Source organism: Schistocerca cancellata, chromosome 1 (assembly GCF_023864275.1).
Source record: "Schistocerca cancellata isolate TAMUIC-IGC-003103 chromosome 1, iqSchCanc2.1, whole genome shotgun sequence".
Lineage (NCBI taxonomy): Eukaryota > Metazoa > Arthropoda > Insecta > Orthoptera > Acrididae > Schistocerca > Schistocerca cancellata.
Genome location: NC_064626.1, coordinates 26,656,379 through 26,684,023, shown reverse-complemented (window position 1 = coordinate 26,684,023; position 27,645 = coordinate 26,656,379). Strand labels below are relative to the sequence as shown.

General features: G+C 40.5%; 1 protein-coding gene across 4 annotated transcripts in view; it reads right to left on the bottom strand.

Annotated features, from left to right (window-relative positions):
* The window catches only part of LOC126164839 (putative FERM domain-containing protein FRMD8P1), a 390,611-nt gene that overhangs the window by 68,133 nt on the left and 294,833 nt on the right, over positions 1-27,645 (bottom strand). For all 4 annotated transcript variants that reach the window (XM_049920272.1, XM_049920271.1, XM_049920275.1 and 1 more), the window contains 3 exons: positions 14,500-14,685; positions 8,417-8,546; positions 8,086-8,244 (listed from right to left, as the gene is read on the bottom strand). In XM_049920272.1, the coding sequence (XP_049776229.1) occupies positions 8,086-8,244; positions 8,417-8,546; positions 14,500-14,685 (475 nt within the window). The remainder of the gene's footprint in view (positions 1-8,085; positions 8,245-8,416; positions 8,547-14,499; positions 14,686-27,645) is intronic.

The window sequence follows — 27,645 nt, the reverse complement described above, 5'->3', positions numbered from 1 at the left end:
GAAACATTCTGTGAATGCAATGGCATACAGCATCTAACTAGTGCACCATTACATCCACAGTCAAACGGTGAAGTGGAATTTCTGTCAGAACCTTCAAGCAGCAGATGGCCAAACTTTGCTCCGCACACACCAGGGATAAAGCATTGTAACTGCTTCTCACCTCATATCATTCGCACTCATGAGATGAACCATCACTGGCAGAGTTGCTCCACAGCCACCCCCAGTTGGACACTGCTCCAACATCCTCATTGTCCAGTGCCAAAGGAAGGCTGCAAGTATCGCTTGCACGATATTGTCTTTTACACGGTTTTTAGTGGCAGCAGATGGTGGGCGCGAGGCAAGATCATCCATCAACTTGACGCTTGCACGTATCTTCTTCCAGGTCCAGATGGCTTGCAGCGCCACCATCAAAATCAACTTTCCCTCTGTCACATACACGATGATCTTTCAGTCTCTCTTCCCCCAGATTCCCTGATCCAGAGGACAGCATAGCCAGAGCCGCAAGATAAAAACATAGTTACAGTTCAAACAGCTAATAGTAAAATAAAATACTATAGCTCAGACCTGGCTAAGATATTAAAGAAAAGGCATTCAGTGCCTCTTATTAAAACAATGGAAGCCTTATAAATAAAAAAAGATAATCACGTATCCATTTGGGAAAATTAAAAGGCAGGTGGAATTTCAGCAGACTTGCTGAACATATCAGATCATTAGATGGAAATCACTGAAACTGAGCAGATTCACCTTGATGGATACAAGCTAAAATCCTACTTCTTTAGAACCAATGAAAATAAACGGGGAGTGGCTTTATATGCGAAAAATAGAATAACATCCCAGGCCTTTCAGGTTAACAGATGTTTTATAGAATGCAGTTCCACAATAGTGGATCAGGAAACACATAAGCTTGTAGCACTCACAGTTTACAGACCACTGGCAGGATGTATCCTGAGCTTTGTAAAGCAGCTAGAAGATTGTTAATAAGATTAAGCACACTTGACTGTAAAATCACTGTTTGTGGTGTCTTTAACATTGATTTTATGCCAGACAGTACTGATCTAGGGCATCTAGAGTTGTTGATGTTTGGCTTTGGATAATTTTTGACAGCACAATTTCCTTCGAGGACTGAGGAACGTAGTGCAATGACTACTGACAGTTTGTTTTTAGACCCCACAACTTCCAGTCATTTAGCTGTAAAACCAACAGTCTATGGTTTAGCTGAGCATTATGGTTAACTGTTAACAATAAAATTTAGGGACCTGTTAGGTATAGATCACAGAAGAAAAGTATTGTATCACAGAATCATAAACAATGAGAAATTATGGGAAGATCACTTGGCAGAAATTTATAAAGAATACAAAGTTAAAGGAAAATTTAACTCTTTCTTCATACTCTTACAGCATTTTGAGTCCTGTTTTCCCCTACAACAAGTAAGGGATAAATTAAAGCAAGGATAAAGGGTGAGCAGCTCCCGGACTAAAGAATTTTGTGCTGGGAAGACAGAGCTCTGGGTTGCCAATATCTGCAACTGCATTGCCACCAGTACTGTAGAACCCTCTACTCTATCATTTAGAAGCAAAACTCATGTACTTTGCTCAAAAAATGAAACACTCCATGAATAAGGCAAAAACTATTTGGAATGTTACTAACAAGAAACAAAAAAACTTAGTCATCCAAATGAAACTGAGCCACCAGAAAAGAGTTATGTTCGAAATGATGACAATTTCAAATCACTTGCCAGCAAATTCATTGAATATTTTGTCACAGTGGCTGCAAATCACACACATTAATTTTAAAAATATATCTTCTAATAGAGTACAGGGTTCATGAGGTCACTAAAAAGTAGTAATTCTACTGGCTACGAATATTAAAATCTTGATGACTCGATAGGATTACCCTTAAGCTTTGTAATCAGTCAATGACTCGGAGCAAATTTCATGACAGACTTAAATCTGCCTTCTACAAAACTGGAGATAAGCAAACAAAATATAACCGTAGTGATTCAAAAATGTTTGAGAAAGTGGCGTACAGTAGCATACTGACCGAAGGTGCTGAGGAGAACTTGTTAACCGCCTCTCAGTTTGGCTATTGTAAGGGAAACTCCAAAGCAATACAAGATCTTATAAAAGTAGTCTATGATAGCTAAACAAGAAAAAATATCCTCTTGATATATTCTGTAAGCTTGCCAAAGCCTTTATTGCACAAATCACTAAGTTCTAGTTATAAAACCAAACTGTTATGCGACTAATGGTGTCCCTCTCACACAGATGGTATCTTATACCTATGAAAGGCTCTCTCACAGGCATGAAAGTGACCTCATAATGGGAGAATATAACATGTGGAGCAGTACAGGGCTAGGTACTGGATGTATTCTTCTTTTTAAACTACATAAATGATCTTCCAATGACTGCAGATGGCAGTTCAGAAATTGCAAGGTTTGCTGATGACACAAGAATTCTAAACAAGGTTACAAATGCAACCTTGCAAAAGACATTAGTGATGATACACTGAACGAAGTACAGTGTCTAACACTCCTCAGGGTCCAACTGGATAACAAGTTGAAAAGTAGTCAACACATGGACTTATTTATTAAGAAGCTCAGTCAAGTGTGTTATGCCCTTAGAAGCACCTCCAGTTGTGTTGAGCTAAAGATAATAGTCTTGGCTTAGTCTGCATATTTTCACCCCTTGTTGTTTTATGTAATTATATTTTGGGGCAGTGCACATTAAGTAAATGGAGTAACTGTTCAGTAGAAGCACACAACAAGAATACTGTGTAAAGTAGGTAGCCAGACATCCTGGCAGAAGCCATTTTAAAGTTTCTGGAATTGTTACACTCATTTCCTTATTACTCTTTAATGGTTTTTGTTGTTAATAGTAAATGTCTGCCTCAGTTGACCTTCAATATACACAAACACTATAGGAGGCAGAAAATAATGTCAACGTAGACTTTTCCTCCTCGCCCAGCACTCAGAACAGAGTTATGTACTCTGGTGGGATAATATTCAACAAGCTCCCTTCTAATAAAAAGCAAGAAATTGAGAACCCTTATTGATGCAAAAGAAAATTAAAACTATACTTCACAAGTCACTTTTCTACAAATTAAGCGAAAACTGAGATTCAGGAACTGAAAGGTTCAGTTAGCTACAGCACAGGTAACAATTTTTGTTATAAAAGTCTGTGATAATTAATAATGTACTAGTAACAGGACTCAGTATCTATAAATATATGAAAAAATTTCTTTTAAAAATACCACTGTAATCAAGTGTTCATAAATATTAAGCTACTCCACAGTAACAGCAAATAAACAGTGGCTAAGTAATAAAACCGAGGACGCAGCAGCTTTCTTCAAAGTAATAGATTACTCAATAATTTACTTGATTAAATTTAGAAGGCATAAGTGTGACCAGCACTAAGCAGATTAGGATAGCTAATTTTATTTTTTATTTATTTATTGTTCCGTGGGACCAAATTAAGGAGAAGTCTCCATGGTCATGGAACGAGTCAATACATGAAATTATAACACGATATTAGAAACAGATAAAATGAAATATAAAAAAACATATTCAGGTGACAAGTCGTAAATTTAAATAAAGAAAATCAACAATGTAACACTGGAATTTGCTTAATTTTTTAGCTCTTCCAGGAGCTCCTCGACAGAATAGAAGGAGTGAGCCATGAGGAAACTCTTCAGTTTAGACTTAAAAGTGTTTGGGGTACTGCTAAGATTTTTGAGTTCTTGTGGTAGCTTATTGAAAATGGATGCAGCAGAATACTGCACTCCTTTCTGCACAAGAGTCAAGGAAGTGCATTCGACATGAAGATTGGATTTCTGCCTAGTATTAACTGAGTGAAAGCTGCTAACTCTTGGGAATAGGCTAATATTGCTAACAACAAACGACATTAAAGAAAATATATACTGTGAGGGCAATGTCAGAATTCCCAGACTATTGAATATGGGTCGACAAGAGGTTCTCGAACTTACACCACATATAGCTCGAACAGCCCGTTTTTGAGCCAAAAATACCCTTTCTGAACCAGAAGAATTACCCCAGAAAATAATACCATACAACATAAGCATATGGAAATATGTGAAGTAGACTACTTTTCGTGTTGAAGTGTCACTTATTTCAGATACTGTTATAATGGTAAATAAAGCAGCATTTAGTTTCTGAACAAGATCCTGAACATGGGCTTTCCACAACAGCTTATTACCTATCCAAACTCCTAGGAACTTGAACTGTTCCGTCTCACTTATAATATGCTCATTCTGTCTGATCAAAATATCGGTTCTTGTTGACTTGTGTGTTAGAAACTGTAAAAACTGAGTCTTACTGTGATTTAGCATCAAATTATTTTCCACAAGCCACGAACTTATTTCATTAACTATGTTATTTGATACTGTTTCAATATTACACACAAGATCATTCACTATCAAGCTGGTGTCATCAGCAAACAGAAATATTTTTGAATCACCTGTAATACTAGAAGGCATATCATTTATATAAATAAGAAACAGCAGTGGCCCCAGCACTGACCCTTGGGTAACGCCCCACTTAACAGTGCCCCATTGGGACTGAACATCACTACCACTCTCAATATTGCGGAGAATTACCTTCTGCTTTCTGTTCTTAAGATAAGAAGCGAACCAATTGTAAGCTACTCCCCTTACTCCATAATGGTCCAACTTCTGCAGTAATATTTTGTGGTCAACACAGTCAAAAGCCTTCGTTAAATCAAAGAAAACACCTAGTGTTCGCAACCTTTTATTTAATCCGTCCAAAACCTCACAGAGAAAAGAGAATATAACATTTTCAGTTGTTAAACCATTTCTAAAACCAAACTGAACATTTGACAGCAAATTATGTGAATTTAAATGCTCCAGTAACCTTGCAAATACAACCTTCTCGATAACTTTAGCAAACACCGATGGCATAGAAATAGGTCTATATTTGTCGACATTATCCCTGTCTCCCTTTTTATAAAGTGGCTTCACTACCGAGTACTTTAATCGGTCAGGAAACCGACCATTCCTAAAGGAAAAGTTACATATATGGCTAAGTACTGGGCTAACATACATAGAACAATACTTCAGTATTCTGCTAGATACCCCGTCATATCCATGAGAGTTCTTGGTCTTTAGTGATTTAATTATTAACTCAATCTCCCTCTTGTCAGTATCATGGAGGAGCATTTCAGGTAACAGTCTCGGAACAGTTTTTTCTAAGAGCGCTGTATGATTCCCTGTTGGGAATAGGTTTCTATTTAGTTCACCTGCTATATTCAGAAAGTGATTATTAAATACTGTACATATTTGCGACTTATCAGTAACACGGACATTCCCACTACGCACTGATGCTATATCCTCGACCTGTCTCTGCAGACCAGCCACTTCCTTTACGACTGACCATACGGTTTTAATTTTATCCTGAGACTTAGCTATTCTATCTGCATACCACATACTTTTTGCCTTCCTAATAACATTTTTAAGCACCTTACAATACTGTTTGTAATGGGCTGCTGCATTTAGATTTTGACTGTTTCTAACGTTTTGATATAATTGCCACTTTGTTCTACAAGATATTCTTATCCCTCTAGTCAGCCACCCAGGCTGCCTGTTTGTGCTAGTACCCTGTTTTGAACGTTCTAACGGAAGGCAACTTTCAAAGAGCATGAGAAAAGTCTTGAGAAAAGCATTATATTTATCGTCTACTGTATCAGCGCTATAAACATCTTGCCACTCTTGTTCCTTGATAAGGTTTACAAAGGTCTCTACAGCAACTGGATCAGCTTTCCTAAACAGCTGATGACTATATTTAACACGTGTTGCAGCACAAAAATCTTTTAGAGTTAAAATTTGTGCATCATGATCTGAAAGGCCATTCATCAATGATTGATATAATACATGCATTAAGGTTCTAAGTGGTCTTTGTCTCATTTTAATGTATGCCTTGAATTATTCTATAACCCTGAAGGTTTTCCTTTGTGATGGGACCTACAGAACACAATGCTGAATGAATGAATGAATAAACATTAGCATTTCTATCTGCTGCTTTTATAAATTCATTCATTCAGTCTCTCTCCCTCCCTCCCTCTCTCTCTCAGCTAAGACCCTCTTCCATAAAGCAGGTGATTATCTTTTTTAATGCTACAGTACACAATGATAGCAAAATAGATGTAGAGGTGTACTGCTGGTTGTCAGTGTCCACACAGCACAATGTTTCAGCAACCAATTCTGCCATTTTCGTCAGGTCTGATGAGTGGAGACAGGATCGGTAGCTGCCAGCAGCACACCCATGGATCTATTTTGTAGCTGAATATCTTGGCAGTAACTGAAGAAACACAGTGCAATATTTCTGGTATCTGGTTCCACAAAATCTGAATGCCCAATGGAGGAAGTGGGGCTAGATGGCCATTAGACGGCACAGTCCCACCACAGCACTGCATTCTCAACGTGTGTGTGCCACATGCATATGCTGGCCAATGCTGTTCCTTGCAGTTGATATAAATATGGACACCAGGCAAACAGGCAGTCAGTTCTGTACTCACATCCAGTATTGTCAATTACTGTCGTCAATGTACTGTGGACTAGCTGATAACAAGATCGCTCGGCTCTTGGTCTTTCTCTCTGTCACAATTTATATTGTTTCTCTCGCAGTTCTCAGCCTGTCGACACCATTTTAATGAAGGTTTCCACTTTGTACTTTGTTGCCCAGATAGATTACGTTGAGCTGGGTTTCATCCGTGTCCCGTCTGCTATCAATCAGTGGCGTTTATCTCAGCTACCGGTCAGTGTCGTGTTCTCTTCGACAGGCAACCCTCCCTCCGTGCGGCTCTGAGTGTTTCTCTCCTGGGTTCTGACATTTGCATTGATACAGTATCCACCTATGTGCAGTATAGCAGTATGACTCTTATTCACCAATAGTTGTCAATATGTCACAAAGCTGTTAAGAATGTAGTGCCACATGAATAGCAGTGTATAGTATAGCATAGCTAGAAAGTTAACAGCTTTTTTACAGTAGTTGATTTTTGTTAAATATGTACAATATCAATACCCTAACAAGTGCAAACAGGAAACCGTTAGTGCTCTCAAAGCATAACATATGGTGTCTATGCTTTATGATATCTGCATAAAAAACTTTCTGTCACTTTATGGGATTGAGTAAAGACACTCTTCAATTAACCTTTTTCGGAGTTATCCTGATTTTCATTTGGGATTGCTGTTGATGACAATATTTGCTTTATAGGACTTGGTACTGATTTTTAAAGGAGAATATGTTTATTAGTCTCATACAACCATATACTACAACAGGGACAAAAATCACATGTACTATATTGTAATGAGCTTTCCAACTGGTGCACATTGCATTTTTACATTTTAGTTGGTTACAAATTGTGCCTGGGAGATGTACATGGGAAACTGGAATAGTGATCATAAGAGACTCTCTCTCTCTCTCTCTCTCTCTCTCTCTCTGTGTGTGTGTGTGTGTGTGTGTGTGTGTGTGCGCGCGCGCGCGCACATCAGAGGAGAGGGGAGCCAAAAATTACCACCTACACTGGGTGTAATTGTCGTGGTAATGCATTTAACACCTAAACTTTGATTCAATATAGGAACAAATCCCTGTTAGTGACAAAAGCAAAATTTTGTAGCATTACATGATGATAGTAAGTACAATGGACAAGTTTAATGGACAGTGTGATTCTCTCTTATACATTAGCACTGTCCGCAGCTCGTGGTCTTGCGGTATCGTTCTCACTTCCCGCGCACGAGGTCCCTGGTTCGATTCCCGGCGGGGTCAGGGATTTTTCCTGCCTTGAGATGAGTGGGTGCTGTGTCGTCTTCATCATCATCGTTCATCCCCATTACGGTCAGAGGAAGGCAATGGCAAACCACCTCCACTAGGACCTTGCCTAGTAGAGCGGTGCAGGTCTACCACATCATCCCCTACGCTCCTCGGAGTATGGGACTTCATCTTCATCATCATCATCATCATATTAGTACTACTTGCCATTTCTGAATTATCTCAGGCAGCTATAAAAACAATAACAATATCAACTTTCTGATTTATTCAGTGTTAACTTTATGTACCTGCTTTGAAAACACCTGCAGAATTTTTGAGACCCTTGTTCCATTTTCTAACACCATAAACTGCAGAAAAAGGCAGGGAAGGCAGTCTGGATTGTCCTCTTGTGAAGGTTTTGCAAAATCCCATGACATCTCCTCATATTTTAAACCCAACAAAAGTGTCTGCAAGAGAAAGAATCAACTGATAAAATTTGAACTATTGTATTAAAATATAGTATTTAGCAGTTAATGCCTCACCAGTAAATGATACTTTCAATTACAGATGATACTGAAAAAGGATATATAAAATGTCAGAGTAATTCGTATAAATTTCAATTATTAAGGTGCAACATACACACTGAATATCATCTATGATGTACACTCCTTGAGTGTTGATGGCAACCAGTACAGACACATCTTGATGAGTGATCAATGAAGTCAGGCCTCGTACCGGTTGCTCCACCTGACCACGGAAGAATGCTCCTCTGAAAAAGTGGTGTCATTCAGAGTATGGAATACTGTAATAAAAAATATACAGTAATAACTGTAACATAAAATATTTACATTAATGACCTATAAAGTCTGAATATGTTCATTCAGCCTAAGCAAAACCATTAAAAGATTACAGAACTAAACACATAGTTATCGGAACCAAATGCTCTTACATACCACACAAATGGGAAAAAATATTAACAAAAGGGTGTAGTGTTGATATGGATAACTATTGATGCTAAGAAACCTAAATTAAGAGGAGCAAGTCAAGTGTTTCTAAACTGTGCAAACAGTAGCACTTCCACCACACTTTGTAAACATCACTCCATCTTTGCTCAATAGGTTTTTGATGTGGTTCCCCTGAAAGAAGAAGATATTTATGATTGTCACTGTCTGAAGTAATATAATTGATCAGCAATAGGTCTTTCCATCTATTTATCCATAATGCATTATACTTATATATGTAAAGGGTCGAAAGGTTGCAAGGTGGGACATATCCACTTAGCTTGGCAGCACACTCTAACGCATATACTCTACTACAATTTTTCCTTCTTTCTATATTCCCATTAGTATACGCCACTTGCAGTACTTATTCAAAATGTCAAAATTCTTTGACAAGATGTAATTTTCTGTTTCTTATAGTTTGAAGAATTTTCGTGATTACAATGATACACAAATTGTCCAAAAAGCATTACACACATATTTTGTAGTGGCTGTTTTACTGCTTTGTTTGCTGTACCTCCCAATCCAAACTCAATGCTTCATTGTCTACACAAGTATTTTGTGTCAACCGTCTTTCCTGTATGACCTTTGGAATTTTGTGAACTCCCTTCCTCTCTAGGTCTATCTCTTTTCTGCCTTCCTGGAGATCTCCATGCTCGCAGTTTGTCTATATCTAAGTGACGCCACACTGCCTGGAAATGACTGTGACCATGTGTGTGTGTGTGTAAACAACCCCAGAGTTTTCATTGTTAACCCTTTGCAGCTCAAATTGTATGTTACACTAAAAAAATTTTTAATATTATTTTTGACTTGTAAATTCTTCTAGCAATATGTTAAACATGATTTCAAAATTTTTATGAATTAGTGCAACTTTTTTCTATGGGTCCCTGGACCCAATACTCATTATCCCATTTGGTTCTGGCATACAGTGATCTTATTTACACACTAGAATGCAATGGCACTATGTGAAACCAGTGGGATTCCATGGATATTGCAGAAATATCTAAAACCTGTAATGGGTCCAAATGGACCCACTGGGCTGGAAAGGGTTAAATAATTTTTCAGATATCATGTTTCCACAATGTGATGAAATGAAACATCAAAATTTATTGCAAATTACATTAGTGTCTGGGAGCAGGTTGCTGCTCAGTGAAAGTTAAGGTGTTAGCAGGCAAGGAGGATTACAGTAATGAAGGCTGTGTTGTAAGGTCAGCTTCAGAAAAGCTGGTGCCGGCAGAATTACCCAGATGCCACAGGCTGTGAAGCAGCCACAGCCACTGAAATTGAGCACATTCTGCTCGGCAGCATGTTCCACCACTGGGTGGTTAACTATGCTCTCGACCACAGTTTACTGTGCCATTCATTTGGGTGGGCAGCTGATTTGTTACTTACAAATGTGTAAGTATGTTGCAGCACCATGACCTGGCATGTACACAATGGAACATTCTGAATCCCTGTTCACAACTCCACTGCTGCCACAAGGCACCAAATGTGCACACGATGTTTATGTACATTATACCGTTTCATTTATACCACAAGTATTTTTATGATTTATGTTGTGAGTTAAATTACACCATTTATGAAAATGTACGTATTTCAATATAAGACTAGCACAGTAATTGGCAGACACTGCTACACGACGTCCACCACGAGCAATCAGTTTGTGTTGGCAGAAAGGCTCTGCTAGCTGTCAAGCACACTGCACTCAACAACTCCAGCTCCTACCACTGAAATGTCAGCTGAGCAGCACACATTCCACTGCATCATATTAATGACTCTCAAATAAATTAAACACTGTGCACACATTTTTGGTGCCCCTAAAAGACAGACGTTAAGACAAAAACATTTGAGAACCTCAAGTTCCAAAGATGGGTTACGCAAGTTGGAAGAGGAGTTAAAGAACATCAAATGGGACACAGTAGGATCATAAAAAGTGCAGCAGAGGAAGAGAACAAACAGAATTAAAATCATGACACGAGTTGTACTACAGAGGAATAGAGCCATAGTTCTGGATTAAAACAGTTAACAGTGGAGGATATGGTGGAGTGCGACACGTGTCAAATTATCGGGGCACGCAGAAAACATTTTGTTCCAAGTGGTGCCCCACAGTTCATGCATATTAGAAGAAAGCCACTTACATTTAAAAACTGACAAGAGATGATGATAAAGTAATTCTTTATTTACTGCTGATTGTCATTTTCAGATAATGTTTGTGTATCCTGTATAACAACAGAGAGAACATACGAAATACATTCACTATTTCACTATTAACGGAATGCTGTGTTTTCATGATCATGTACACCACATAGCATTGCTTAACAGCTCATCATCATCATCATGATCATCATCATCATCACCATCATCATGCTATAAAGTGTGTAGACCATGGGAGGTGTATCTTGTCTGTATCTATTTCTCCCTTCTCACCATGTTTCTCTTTTCATTACATTCCTGTTTTCTCCTCTCTTTGTCACACATTCCTTCACTCCAATGGTCCACCTGTCTCTCACTTTCCTCTCAGTCTTTTGCCTACTACTGTGATTTCATGTGCCCATCTCGGAAACCTGCCAATTCCCATTCTTTTAACATGCATCTTAATCTTGCCTTTTCTAATGTCTTCTCTTTTAGTCTTTCTCTTACTGTCTAAATCCTTATTCTATCAGTTCTGGTGATTAAAACTGCAACACTGTGAGGGAGCATGCTCGAAAACATCGGATTGGCACGAAGTGTGCTGTGTGCTGGGATTTGGAAATGCCGAGTGTCTCAGTGCATCCATACTGAGTGGGTAATAGAAACACCAACTACATTCTGTACATAACACACTGGAGTTGTCATTTGTAAATCGCAATGGACAGTCAGTCATTTGTGAGAAGATTGTATTGTGCATCACATAAGTAGGAAAAATGTCTGCCGACATATGACAGGATTTGACAGCGAAAGGGTCTCGTCCTGTTGTGACTGCGGTCTCTCATTCAGCAATGTTGCTGATCATTTGGCACCATTTACTCAGCTGCGCAGGGCTGTACGGCCATGTTACACAGCTCGAGTTGGCGTGCAGGCTCGGCAGTTTGCTTTTGGACGTTTGGCCGAAAGCACGTCATTAATTAGTTGTTTTGGGATGGTTTGATGAAGTGGATTTGTCTGTTGCAAGATGAGTATCCACACAATGGTGAGACAACAATCAGGCTGCCACCAACTATCAACACGGTGAATGTTCTCAGACTTCTTTCAGTGCACCAGCAGACTGAGGCGCACCCGGTAACATCACCGGACACAGGAGTGGCAACAGGTTTTCTTTTCACAGCACTTCCAGTTCTGGGTACAGCAGCACAAATGACCCGAAGAGAATGAGCATCACCAGATTGCATTTGTCATCAATGCACAGTCCCGGTATCTGTCACAATGGTATCAGGAACCGACAGCCACACGATGTGAGCATCGCAGGTTCACACAGGCAGACATTCGGACAGCGGTCATTACACTTCTGACACTAAAAAGCCAATGGCTGCGTCTCCTCTAAGATATTTTCACAATGTTACCTTTCAAAGAGATAATGCCGAGCCACACATTGCTCGTGCTGTCCTGACTCGATACAGTGGACGTTTGACTTTTGTACTGGCAGTCGTGCTCCCCAGACCTCTCACCAGTCATAAACATCTGGACACACATGCCGAGAGCCCGGTGTGCCTGGCCACTACGACTGGTAAACTCCACACGGAGCTGAAGTGGCACAGAATGATGTACCCGTTCCCGTGACCCTAGCTGAGCTCAGCTCTGCATCCGGCCAGACACCTCGTCACAGTGGATGCCAGAGGCGGCAGCAGCAGCAGCTCTGTGTACCGAAGTTCATGCCGTGTATGCCCACAAATCATCTCAAAAGTTAATCAGATATTTGCACAGCTGGTGTTGCACTTCTTACATGTCACTGCCAGTGCACCTGTGAAAAGCAACGACACCTCGTATGTCTCTCACATCACATTCCCCTGAGCTTGTGCCACCTAAAAGAAGGAAACGATACCTCCTGCAGAAGTGTACTACGTGCAGCCATATGAGGTCTGTTAAAAAAATTCTGGAACATTTTTAATTTTACACCAATGGTGTGATGGCGCGAAATGCAGCTGGCATCCTGGCACGTGCTTGTGTTCGATGTGTAGCTGCGAGAAGTATCACTGTTTTACGTCTGTTAGTTATTGTTCAGTGCTTTACTGAGTAGAAAGTTGTGTTGCACAATTTGCGAATTTTGAGATGGCAGAGTTAGAGGAGCAACGCACCTGCGTTAAATATTGCGTGAAACCTTAAGAAATTCTTTACAGAGACACATCAAATGATGAAGGAAGCCTACGGTGATGAGAGCTTAAGCTGTAATGGGTGTAAAGAATGATTCACATGCAGAATGAGGTGGCTGTGGCTAAGCCATGTCCCTGCAATATCCTTTCTACCAGAAGTGCGAGTTCTGCAACATTCACAGAAGAACTGTGAAGTTTGGAAGGTAGGAGAAGAGGCACAGGCTGTGAGGGTGGGTTGTGAGTCGTGCTTGGGTAGCTCAGTTGGTAGAGCACTTGCCCACAAAAGGCAAAGGTCCTGAGTTCGAGTCTCAGTCCGGCACACAGTTTTAATCTACCAGGAAGTTTCATGGTTCACTTGGTTTAAAAGTGGCCTGACAGAAGTTAAAGATGAACCTCATTCAGGACACCATTCGACATCTACTGGCGATGCTCATGTCAGGAATGTCAATGAAACTGTGCTTGCCAATCGGCGACTGACTGTCCGAGAGATGGCAGAAGAATGTAACATTTCAGTTAGATCATGTCATGAAATCCTGACACAGCAACTTGGCATACATTGTGTTGCTACCAAGTTCGTCCCATGGCTCATGAATAAAGACCAGAAAGAGCTTTGCCTTGCAATCTGTGAAGAGCTTTTGGATCATGCAAATGAGAATGAGATGTTCCTTATGAGAATCATAACTGATGATGAGATGTTGGTCTACAGTTATGATGTTGAGACCCTGGTTCAATCTTCACAATGGATCAGGAAAGATCCTCCAGGACCAAAAAATGCTCGTCAGGTCAGGTCAAATGTCAAAGCCATGCTGACACTTTTCTTTGACTTTGAAGGATTAGTTCATCATGCATTCATGCTACAGGGACAAACTGTTGATTGACTGTACTATTGCAACGTGCTGTGATGCCTTCAAGAAAATGTGAGAAGGAAATATCGTAAATGTGGTGAGACAATTTGTGGCTCTTGCATCATGGTAATGCACCCACACATTCATCCCTGTTGGTACATGATTATTGCACAGAAAATGAAATCACTGTGCTGCCTCATCCTCCATACTCTCCGGACCTGGCCCCTGTGGATATATTTTTTATTACCAAAGTTGAAAACCCCACTAAAAGGACAAAGATTTGCAATGATAAATGAGATAAAAGAAAATTCAGACAGTGCTTCATGCTATCCAGCAAGGGGCGCACCAAGACTACTTTCAGAAACGGAAACAGTGTTGGGAGTGGTGTATCTATAGTGCAGAAGAGTATTTTTAAGGAGGCCATGCACAATAAGTAAAAGGTAAGCGCAGAAAAATTTTGTGGACAGAGTTCCAGAATTTTTCGAACCAACCTTATATGTGTGATGCAAATGGCATGATAATACATCAAATAAACCAAAATTATTGGACAAGAATTGTGTAATCAACAAAGCAGAGAGTGTGCATGAACTTACCCATAATAAGGAAGAGACCAACAAAACTCGAGGTACTTTCTGATCAGTTTTCTGACTGGTGTGTTGGAAGGAATGCGCTTGAACTGTTCCAGAAGTCTGACTTCTGGTGAATTTTTACCACTGATTCGCAACCATGACCAGTTACTACGACTCACGTGTGTGGGTAAAAATTTACGCTGGTGTTCTCTGAAAACATAAATATATAAAACTCCAGTAATGTTAACATCTGTAAAATGAATTTTCAAGCAAATATTTATTTTACTGCCAACACTAACAAAACAATTAAAGACTTAATTATGTATCTAAGTATCTAAATTAGACAGAATGAAATTTTCAGTCTGCATCACAGTGTGCACTGATATGAAACCTGTTGTGTCTAGACAAGACAGTCTAGACACAGGGTGAGGTTACTGAAAGGGCACGCTTCAACTCACACCGACTGGCGTGAAGTCTGGAACAGGATAAGTAATGAATGCTAATAAGAAAAGTACGTAGCTTGTATAATACTTATCTTTAATCCATCATTGTGGTACATCGCTATTGACGATACAAATAAGACTCTCTCCAGATAGGGTTAATGGCGCCTTACTAGGTCGTAGTCATGGACTTAGCTGAAGGCTATTCTAACTGTCTCTCGGCAAATGAGAGAAAGGCTTCGTCAGTGTAGTCGCTAGCAAAGTCGTCGTACAACTGGGGCGAGTGCTAGTACGTCTTTCTAGACCTGCCATGAGGTGGCGCTAGGTCTGCAATTACTGACAGTGGCGACACGCGGGTCCGACATGTACTAATGGACCGCGGCCGATTTAAAGCTACCACCTAGCAAGTGTGGTGTCTGGCGGTGACACCACAAAACCTTCTGGCAGATTAAAACTGCGTCCCGGACTGAGATTCAAACTCGGGACCTTTGCCTTTCACGGACAAGTGCTCTACTGCCTGAGCTACCCAAGCATGACTCACAACCTGTCTTCACAGTCTTACTTCTGACAGAACCTCGTCTCCTACCTTCCAAACTTTGCATAAGTTCTCCTGCGAAATTTGCAGGACTTTCTTCCAGAAAGGATACTGTGGAGACATGGCTTAGCCACAGTCTGGTAGACATTTCCAGAACAAGATTTTCAGTCTGCAGCCACATGTGTGCTGATACGAAATTTCCTCACAGATTAAAATTGTGTACCAGACCGAGGCTCAAACTCGGGAAGTTTTGAAGTCTGGAAGATAGGAGACGAGGTACTGGCGGAAGTAAGGCTGTGAGGATGGGTCCTGAGTTATACTTAGGTAGCTCAGTTAGTAGAGCACTTGCCTGCAAAAGGCAAAGGCCCCAAGTTCAAGTCTCAGTCCGGCACACAGTTCTAATCTGACAGGAAGTTTCATCTAAAATAAACAGTTAAACATTGGCTATTCCAGATGCAAAATCATTGGTTGTGAAGTATACACAAGATAAGATGGCAGAGTGGTGAATGTCATGTCAAGAGCCTGAAGAGTTTTCATTGATAATGCCAAAATAATCAGACAGACACAAAACTAGCCCCTAATCTATTTTCCTTTTGATTCTTCTGGATAAAAACTCCTAGAACTTTTTAAAAAGTTAAGCTGAGCCACTTATTTTTTCTGACCAAACAAAATACGTCATTTTTCACCTGCATTTAAGTGCTCAACTGGTGTTACATTGACTTCCCTAACTGATGAATTGAAAGGGAGCATCCAAATTATTCTGGTGGTATGAGCACACAAAAGGAAGATCTTCAGTGGTTACACTAAAGTCTTATGAGACTAGTTTGACTGAAGTCCACACCCTTGACAAAATTTTAAAAGATGACCACACTCATCTCATCATCAGTGAATACAGAGGAGAGATCCTGGCTGAAATTCACTTCTCACTTCTCATCACAATATAAAACAAAGTCAGTAAAAATGTGGCATACAGTTATTTCCACACCACAGGCATGAAAGACTGGAGGATCCTTTTGCCAGGGTAGGAAGCCACATGTTAGGCGACAGCGCCCAATTCAGAGGCGGGTGGGTCAGAGGCACTTCATCTGCCCTGAGTGGCCGGCATGAGGTCTGCCACAGCCGGGTAGTTGATTCCACCACATGCTGGTTATTGTCCCTCACTGGCGGCCACTCCTTCCCCCACATTTGCAGGATCTCTGATGCAACAGTGAAATGGCAGTCTGCAGCAAAATGGTGCACTGTGTAACATTAGGTTTGCTGTAGGCCTCCTCGGCAGCTTTGTCTGCCTGTTCCTTTTCCCAAATTCCCATATGCTCCACTATTCTGTGGAATGATAGCTACTTCCACTGCTTTCAAGGAAGTACAGTTGGTCATGTGTTAGCCACACTATTTTCTCTGGTGAGTACATCTGCTGCAATGACTGTAGGGCACTAAGGAAATCGGCGCATATGAGAAACTGTGGGCCCTGAAGATACCTCATCTGCTCCAGTGCCTTCAGGATTGCAAGAATGCAAAATACACAATTTGAGAACTTTACTGAGCAGCCAAGGGAGTTGCCTTGTTTGAATTCATAAGTATACACAACTTTAAAACTGTGAGACCTATCTAAAATGTTAAAAATAAAGACTTCCTTTGGTGACCAAGCAACAGTAGAGTATGCAGATGTGTTTGGTGTGGACACTGTTTTACAGGCATGTCACTTCACGACCGAATTGTCACATGATGTGGAGTGGCAGCTAACAAGCCTCCATACAGAGGTTCAGTAAGTGGCTAGTTCTAAAGGTCCCAGAGGCCACCCAAATTACTTCACGGTGCACCATATCCAACATTTTTAAACAAGAGGGTCTTGCCGACCCATGCACTGGGCACTGATAATCCAGCAAAGCTCATGAAAAATTTGTTCTCCTCCCCATGAACTGTGACTAACATACTTTCAGATACTGAGTGCTTTGGGGTTCCATCTTTTGATGTCCCTAAGCTGTGGCATCCATTTAAATTTAAAGTCAAATGTGACATCTAGAAACCTTACTGTGTCTTTAAAATTAAGAATCATGTCCATCAACCTTAGCTCAGGAAAGTGAATGATTAAAGGTAAAGCATATGGACTTCTCGGTTGAGAAGTTAGAACCCCCCTCCTCCGTCCATTTCTCCAAATTTTGAATGGTCAGCTGCAACTGACAAGTTGTTGTTGCAAGACTTAAAGTGAAGTAAAAGACAGAGAAGTCATCAACAAACAAAGAACACTGGACAGGACATTTAACTGCTAATGTTGTAATGGAACTGTCCACAGCACTTCTTTTTTTCATAAAATATCAAAGAGCCCGACACCGTATAGTTCACAAAATGCTCCAATCAGTCAGATTTATTATTTTGCCTTTGCTATAGCTATGATGTTATAACCAAATTAATATGATGTATGTACAGAAATGAATTATGATACTAATGTAAGATTAATTATTTAATAAGAAACATAATTATTTAAGTATTTTTGATGTGCTTCAGTTGTGTTCATATTTGAAGTGATGAGTATTTAAAATTAGTATTATAATCGTACTTACTGTTTTTCATATTTATTTCAAAAGATAAAATTAATAGAAAAATGTTTGTCTACAAAATATTAATCAACTGTATCTCTCTGGTTAACAACATTGATTATGTTGACTGTACATACAGTTCTTTGTACTAAAATTGCCATCTGTAATTGTCAATATCAGTCAGTTACGGTGGTAGTGAGTTGGAAGTTGGGAGTTATGGTGAGAGATGCTGGCCTGTGAGGTTGTTTAGTTTTGGCTGGAAGAAATTTGATGTTTGGATTGCAATAGAGTTTGATATGTGCACTTTTATGGAAATATACATAACAAATTATAAAGAAACAGACAGAAGCAGTGTTCAAATTTCAAATGCAACAAGAAGCAGTTATTGAGTTACTTTGCTTCTCGTCTAATTATTAGCTGCACATACTTAGCAATGTAAGCTAAAAAAAGCACACTTACTTTCAACCTTATTTTTCTACTTTTTTTTATGATGGACAGGAGGACCCCTGAAACATTATACTAATCATATCTATGACAAAGAGAGTCACACTTAAAACACTACCATGAGGGACACCATTCTCTTGCTCAAAGCAGTCAGAGAGGACATCAGCAACTTGATATCTAAAATAATGTTGTGAGAGGAAGGACCATATAAAGATGTGAAAACAGCCTCAAAAACCCAATTCTTCAAGCTGCTTGAGGCTACTGTGCCTCGGCATAATATCATAGGCATTCCCAATCTAAAAAAAATACCATATATATACACTTGTTAGGTGATTCTGGTACAGAAAATTCTGTTGTACAGATGATTCAAGTAGGTCATGTTATCGAAGGTAGTGTGACATCTCCTCAACCCACACTGAAAGCAACTAAGGAGACACCTTGAGTCTAAGATCCAGACATCTGCTCAGAGCTCATTCCCTTGCAACTAATGAGGGCAACACTATGATAACTACTTGAATTTGTAAGGTTCTTTCTAGGTTTTAAAAGTGGGATTCAAATTGTATATCACACATGTCGGGACAGTGTTCAGACTCCCAAATGAAGTTAAAAAAAGGTGAGGAGGGTTGCTTTTCCTCCTGCTTGAGGTGCTGTAATATACTAAAGCGAACCCTATAGTGACCGGCAGAAGCTTCACAAGCTGCAGATACACAGAATCGATCTTCTACAAGGAAATGGGGCATTTGTATTCATCATCACCAGTGGGACTGAAGCCTCAACTGCCCCTCTTGGTGTATATGAAAAAAGTAGCACTCTAAATACAATGGATTCTCAATGACAGAGTAATTGACCAGGCTGTCAACATATAACAGCCCCCTCCATGTAGTCGAGAGGAAAGACATGTCAATACGACTGGTATGCGATTTGCAACAGATAAATACAATCACTGAGCCACAGACAGATTTATAAGAGGAACTTTAAGAGTTACTGCAAAAATTTCACGCGGTGAAAGTATTTTCCTCCGTTTACCTCTGCTCGAGTTTTTGGCAAATGAACTTGCATCCCGCATGTAGGCAGTATGTGGCATTTCTCACTATCAGTCTGAGCACTTGCCCTCTGGCCCGAACATTTTTTCGCCAGCTTTCAGACGAGGACTTGATGGGATCCTTATGAGACACACTGAAGGAGAGAATTATGAGCTACGTGGACAATATTTTGGTTGTTGAAAGCATGTGGGGGAAATGTAATGAGGTCCTGAATGAATTACTCTCCACATTAAGGAACTACGGCATTACTGTCATTGAGGAGAAATCACGATTCAGGACATCTGAGATACAATTCCTCGGCCACATCATCTCTAGGGAAGGTATTGCTCCTTGCCCAGACAAAGTAGAAGTGAAAGCCAAATTTTCAACACCAATGATGAGAAACCAATTAAAAGGGTTTCTCGGTCTCATTAAATTCTACAAAAAGTTCATAATGGAACAGTCACTAAGAACCCTACACCTCTGCAACCTTACCTGCAGAAACATACTTTGGGTGTGGGATAGCACCGTAGAGTGTGTTCTTATCTTTGAAAGATGCTTTACTTAAATCACCTATATTGTCACACACTAACATCTCACAAGAGTTCTGTATGGCAACTGACAGCTCCAACTTGGGCATGGGAGTTTTAGTCTTTCAAAAGATCAAGGAGAAATGTGTACGAACAAAATCGTTGCTCTCAGTAGTCAAGTTCTTACCGAATGCGAGAGAAAGTATTGGATCAAAGAATTAGAGGCCCTGACAACAATCGGGCTTTCTGGAGTTTTGATACTTCCTGTACAGTTGGAAGATGAGCATCTTCACCTAGCATAAAGCCCTGGAATTTCTCTTGACCACTAAGTTTAGCAGTGAATGGCTATTTAGATGGGTGTTAGCACTGCTGGTATTCAACTTCACAATTACTTATGTTCCAGGAGAGACCAACATATTGTCATGTTCACTGACAGGTCAGGTGGGTGAGGTTCACAATGATTTGGAAGAAAACCATATCAGTCTCTTCTACATGCACAAGGCCACATTGGAAAAGAAAATAACGCTAACTATGAGGGACATTGCAAGAGAACAGGACAAAGCTCTGTCTCTCATAAATCTAAAAAATATGTGGAAAGACAGAAGAAATGCACACATCAGCCAGTTCCATCTCCTGAGAAAGGTTTTTTTGTTTTTCTTTTTTTACCGCAGGAAAGCTGTGAGCTATATGTGAGCAGTGTGTATCCCTGATAATCTAATAAATTGCTATGTACATCATAGTTATGCACATTTCAGTCTGCAGAAAGGCTTTTTCAAATTAAAGACATTGTGCCACTTTAAAAATATAGAGATCCAACAGAAAGGTATTATCTGCAGGCAAGGATTTCCAAAAGGCCAAACCTTCGACACAGGCTACTCGGACTCCTCTCTGTCCAATCGTGCCCGTCAAATTACGATTAATTGGGGTCACAAATCTAATAGGATCCCTCCCCAGAAATAAGAGTGACTTCTGCTTTATAATGGTGGCGCCAGAACTGAGGTCCAAGTTTGTAACACTGACACCATTACTTAAGGCAACAGGACAGTTAGTCTCCAAATCATTATGCAAAGACTTCTTCCAGCGGGTCAGTCATGTCAACAAGCTCATATCCAAAAACAGCCTGCGATTCAAATCCCAGAAGTGGACTTAATCCTTGAGACTCTACAAAATCAAACCAATCTTCATATCAGCCTATCATGCATCATCAAATTTTGCGGAATGGGTCGTGAAGGAATTGGCAGTCCGTGCTGGCTCTATTGTGCAAAACAGCACACATCTTGGGACGTCTTTCTTAAGGACTTCCAAGATATGATGAATAAGTCACCACATTGCACAACATTGTTGTCTTTCATCACAGTCCTCAAGGACTAACAAACACCAAATAAAGTAAGGGAGATTGTCGATTATCCACCCAGAGTGAAAAAATGGCATGCCGAGATAGTCGACTGAACATTGTGCAGAATCCGGGAAGCCGCACTCGAAATAAAGGAATGTGGTGACAAACAGGTAAGGATTTAGCAGTATTATGTGGGGGAGAAAATACTGCTGAAATCCTTCTGCCATTCCAACTGACAAAAACGTGTATGTCACAAATTTTTCTGGCATACAATGATCCATTACACTTCAGATGGGGTGGACATCTGAAAGTGTATGAATTGGAGACACTCAAGACTGGGAAATCCATGGGAATTCACCACGTCAGCCACCTGAAACCTCATAGATTAGTACAGCATTAGCTTTTAGGAATATATAGTTTAGTGTGATTAGAGTAAGTAGTTACTGTAGTGATTTTCATTGTTGAACACATCTTTGTGTTACTGGATTATTGTTAGGTAATTGATGTAAATAGAGTTGTGTGACAAAAAAGAAGAAGAAAAAAATTTGTGGGTGGTCAATTCATTTGTCTATATTCCACAGCATGACAGAAGGCAATGGAAACTATGATGAATTAGTACAAAGAGGCGTAGACATGCTGGCTTTTGGCTGTTACCTTTAGTGTAGCAGTTGTAAAACATGTACCATTGAATTGGCTGTGACAGAAGGGTGAACCATCTGATTCCAGTACAATACAGAAGAAGCATTGTTTGAGTCTTCTGCTGTTGACAAGTTTTATTATCCAAAATTTGCTTTTTATCATTATCATTATTATTATTATTATTATTATCTGCATCAGTTGAGCGTTCTCAGGATGCCACTCAGAATTGGGACAAATCCATGCCACCAATGTGTAGACCCATGTCTAGAGATCAGAGATATAGGTTTTGTGTTGTAGTGTAATGACAGGGAGCATCAGCAATCATCACACAAAAATAATGAAATTTCTCTCTCAAGTAGGTAAACAGTCTCCAGCATTGAATGCAACAAGATGTGACCTTCGACAAGAAACAAGACATTAACCTTTCCACCTGCTTTCATTCCACTAACTGGCCACCCTTGGGCACAACAGCTTAGGTTAAGGATCATCTAATACTGTTCCCAAAGTATATTTCAAATAAGTCTCTGCTCAATTAAGCCTGAACTAAGGACAAGGCACCAACAAGGTAGGAGAAGACATGCATTTTTCTGTTTTTAACCACATAATTTTCATTTACAGAGCCAAATTATAATTTTAATTTCAAAAGTAAATAGGTAATCCCATAGTTTCCTTAAGCACTCTAATTATGTGCTTAGTGTGTGGACATACACATGTCTCGGGCAGCAATAGCTTAGGCGAAGACCTAGCTGTAAAATTAATAAGAGTTATTTTGTTTACATTAGTTCTCATGTTCCGTGTTGTGCTGATGTCCACCTGTGCAGAATCTGAATGCTTAGCTGTAATATTGTGTAGGTTTGGCCAGACAGTATCGTGACAAGGGCAGCAATCTGAAAGGTGTGCTAATCCATGTTTAATGTGGTGGCAGCAACCGGACAACAGACAGAGGCCCAGACGTGTGCCGACACCACGCCAGCGTAAAACACGAGTGGTGGAAGGGGCAAAGTCTTCAGCGGTCGACTAGTCCGGGCCATCCGGCTTGCTGCTTGCTGTCGAGGGCAGTGCATCTCAACTGCAGGCACTGAGGTACGACATGGGATTGCACTGTTGTCTTTCATCCTTTGGAGAGCATCATAATAGTCAGGTTGCATCTCTGCAAATTTGGGCTTTTCAGGGAATCCACATATTTGTCTGTACAAGACCCCCTGCTTCCAATGGCAGTTCCTTAGATAGGGTACACAGATGTGGACCCTGCCTACTTCATCTCATACAGTACTGCTCACAAGCTCTTACAAGCAATCCTCCACCTCGGTACAGATCAGTTAGCCCAACAGGTGCCACTCCAGATCCGATGGATGTGTCTCTTGTCAGGCTGCCGGGGTCTCGTTCCTCATCTGAACACCCTCCTCGTGTCAGTGACAGGTTTGCCATATGCTGCTATTAGTGTGTGTGAATGTGAGTGCACTGATCACAGTGTCGCCACTTGTGTGTAATTAAATCAACTGCGAACTGTATCAGCACAGACCGGCAAGTAGAGGCTCACTCTATGAAGTGTGCATACAGCACAGTTTCTGCTGCTCCATCTACTGGCAACTGGCATGTATATATGCGCAGATCCACGCTGACTCACTCACTCTATTTTCTTTTAGTTTGTACCACTCACATAATTTGTTCCGTGTATTGCTTATGTTGCACTTACTGTGTGATCCTTTTGTCTTGTACGTGTGGACGTTTCTCATCTCCAAATAACTACTGCTACCTACACCCTTTTCAACCTGCTACTCTGTTCACCTCGTGGTCTCCCCTTATCATTTATACCTCCCACACTTCCCTCCAATACTACATTGGTGATCCCTAGATGTCTCAGAACATGTCCTATCAACCAACTCTTTTTTAGTCAATTTGTGCCACTAATTCCTGTTCTCCCCAATTCTATTCAGTAGCTCATCATTAGTTACACGGTCTATCCCTCTAATCTTCAGGAATCTTCTGTAGTACCACACTTCAAAATCTTCTATTCTCTTCTTGTCTGAATTGTTTATCATCCACATTTCATATCCATACAATACTATATTCCAGACAAACACCTTCAGAAAAAAAATTCCAAACACTTAAATCTGCTTTCAGGGTTAACAAATTTCTCTGCTTCAGACCCCATCAAATAATCCCCCCCCCCCTCCCCCGCCTCACCTCTCTCTGACCCAACAGCCCATATCACTCTTCTGCCCCCCCCCCCCCCCCATGCCCCAAGTTAACCTATACTATATTTACCAGCTTACAAGGACAATTATGACACGTTTACACCATATGTTTCTTCAGGACACAATCATATTTACATGACCTACCGCTTCCTCAACATTGTGTATATCTGTCAGTGATCATTCACCAAGGATATGTGCACTGACAGTGACTACAACAATCTTAGTTATGGTGCACCAACTTGTTCAATACCAGCATGCCTTACAGGTTAGCAGATCTTTATGTGGTTATTGTCCTAACCCTACGAAGATTCCATGATGGGAATGGATAACTACATGGCATGAAGTACTTATGATAGGCTGTCACACAGCTGTATACATATCGTGCTTTTCATGCAAATGACTTGTTGTGATCAAACAGGCATTTAACATTTGCGGTAACATAGCTTAATCAAGGCCCACACACTTGTGTAATTCTAGTATGCTTTATCGAATGATCATCTTTTATCATAAGATTTAACATAATATAGGTGTGGCCTACTGGCCTATGTAACACCCACATACTTAATAGACTAATAGATCTTTAAAAGGAGACACTCTTCCTTGATTAGCACCCTGTGACAGGCAAAACTAACAACACATCATGGAGTACTTAATAGAGGTTGGAATATAGCTGTAAGACATATGGTGGACAGTTTGTTTACAATGGGCATTTCTTATTTTTGTTACATACATCACATAGATGCCTCACAATAAGCCATACTATGCTGTAATCTGTTATTTCACTTTAAGTGCCTAAAATCCACCTTACACCTGTTACAATTTTCTTAGAACATGCCACGTGTGGTGTTATTTTATTTTTACACATAGAGCCTAGTTACATTTCATAACGTTTTATTTTAGCTGTTAATTTTTGCTGCAGTTGCATCTTATCAATGAGCTATTAATTACTTGTACTAAAATACCCAATACTTTTGTCATGGCATTACTACCCAATGATTCTGGAAGATGCCAAATGTGCCATCATTGATGCTTGATGCGCTTGCATTTTATTTATATTTTATTTTACTACCAAATTATTTTAGAAGACACTATATGTGGCATTACTGGAACTTAATGTGCTTTTATTTCATTCATATTTTGTAAAGTTTATTCCTGTACCTGTAATAATTTGACAATTATAATTATCAACATCTCCACTATATGGTGAGTAGCAATCTATCCTTTTCATAATATTGTCATTAGTCCATCCCAGATTATCCATTGTTTGATTTTATTAAGTTTAATAATTTTATTATCTATTATTTACAAATCCAGTTGTGCAGTGCTACTGCCTAATGATCTAAAATACGCCATGTGTGGCATCATTGTACCTGACATTTGTAAATCCCACTTAGTTTCAAGAATAAATTTTGTTAATTTTAATATGTTTATTATCTACTATTTGAAAATCCTGTGACACAGTACCAGTGCCTGATGTTCCAAAATATGCCATGTGTTCCATAATTGCACCTGATTTTTGTATATTCCACTTAATGTTTTATACATTTATCTCACTATTCTATGAACAACTTGTCAACAATGTATTTCATGTGTGATATTGTAAAACTTATACTAACAAAGAGATAGAGGGGCGGGCCAGTACTTACCTCAGCTCAGTACAGGATGCACACAGAAGTAAAGAGGTATATAGTATAAAGATAAACACAACTATGTAGGATGAAAATATGCGTAAATGGCTAAAGAGGAAAGGGAAAGAGGAGAAGACTGACGAGTAAATGGGAATGAGGTTGGTTAACGTAGGTTCAGTCCAGGGGGATGGTGGGATGAAAGGATGTGTTGGAGTGCAAGTTCCCATCTCCGCAGTTCCGAGAGACTGGTGTTGGGTGGGAGAAGCCGAATGGCACGTACGGTATAGCAGGTTCCTAGGTCCCTAGAATTATGCTGGAGGGCATGCTCTGCTACTGGGTATTGGACATCTCCTAGGCGGACAGTTCATCTGTGCCCGTTCATGCGCTCAGCTAGTTTAGTTGTCGACATAGCAATGTAAAAGGCTGCGCAGTGCAGGCATGTCAGCTGATAAATGACATGTGTTGTTTCACATGTGGCCCTGCCTTGAATTGTGTATGTTTTACCAGTAGTGGGGCTGGAGTAGGTGGTTGTGGGGGGATGCATGGGGCAGGTTTTGCAGCGGGGTCAGTTACAGGGGTAGGAACCACTGGGTAGACAAGGTGGTCTGGGAATATTGTAGGATTTGACAAGGATGTTACGGAGGTTAGGGGGGCGATGAAAGGCAACTCTGGGTGGTGTGGGGAGAATATTGTCATTTCAGGGCTTGACTTGAGAAAGTCGTATCCCTGGCGGAGTAATTTGTTGATGTATTCGAGGCCAGGATAATACTGGGTGACAAGGGGGATGCTTCTGTGTGGTCTGGGGGTAGGAACATTGCTGTTGGATGGGGAGGAATGTACTGCTTGGGAGATCTGTTTGTGGACAAGGTCTACAGGATAGTTGCGGGAGAGGAAAGCACTGGTCAGGTTATTGGTGTAATTGTTGAGGGATTCATCACTGGAGCAGATACATTTGCCACGAATACCTAGGCTGTAGGGAAGGGAGCATTTGATGTGCAATGGATGGCAGCTATCAAAGTGAATGTACTGTTGTTTGTTTGTGGGTTTGATGTGGACAGAGGTGTGGAGGGTGGCTTGGGTTTTGGAGAAGGACCAGGTGAAATGCAGATTGGAAAAGGAGTTGAGGTTATGGAGGAAATTAAGGAATGTTTCTTCACCATGAGTCCAGATCACAAAGATGCCATCTATAAACCTATCCCAGGCCAGGAGAACCAGCAGTTGGGTCTTCAGGAAAGCCTCTTCCACGTGGCCCATGAAGAGGTTGGCATAGGACGGAGCCATCCTGGTTCCCATGGCCGTTCCCCTGATTTCTTTGTAGGTCTGACCTTCAAAAGTGAAGTAATTATGGGTGAGGATGAGGTTGGTAAGTGTGATAAGGAACGGGGTTTTTGGAAGATCTTCGGGTGGGCGTTGGGAGGGGTAGTGTTCAAGGGCAGAGATACCATGGGTATGTGGGATGTTTGTGTAAAGGGATGTAGCATCTATGGTGACAAAAAAGGTTTCAGGTGGGAGGGGAGTGGGAATGGATTTGAAGTGTTCTAGGAAGTGGTTTGTGTCTTTGGTTTAGGATGGCAGTCTGCGGGTGATAGGTTGGAGGTGTTGGTCTTCCATAGCTGAGATACGTTCTGTTGGGGCTTTGAAGCCTGCCACAATGGAATGGCCAGGATGGTTTTCTTTGTGGATTTTGGGTAATAGGTAGAAGGTAGGGGTACGTGGCTCAGGTGGAGTGAGTAGGTCTATGGAAGCCGTTGTGAGGCCTTGTGAGGGACATTGGATTTTTAGGATTTTCTGCAGCTCAGTCTGGATGGAGGGAATGGGATCCTGGGTAACAGCTTTGTGGGTTGAGGTGTCTGAGAGCTGCACT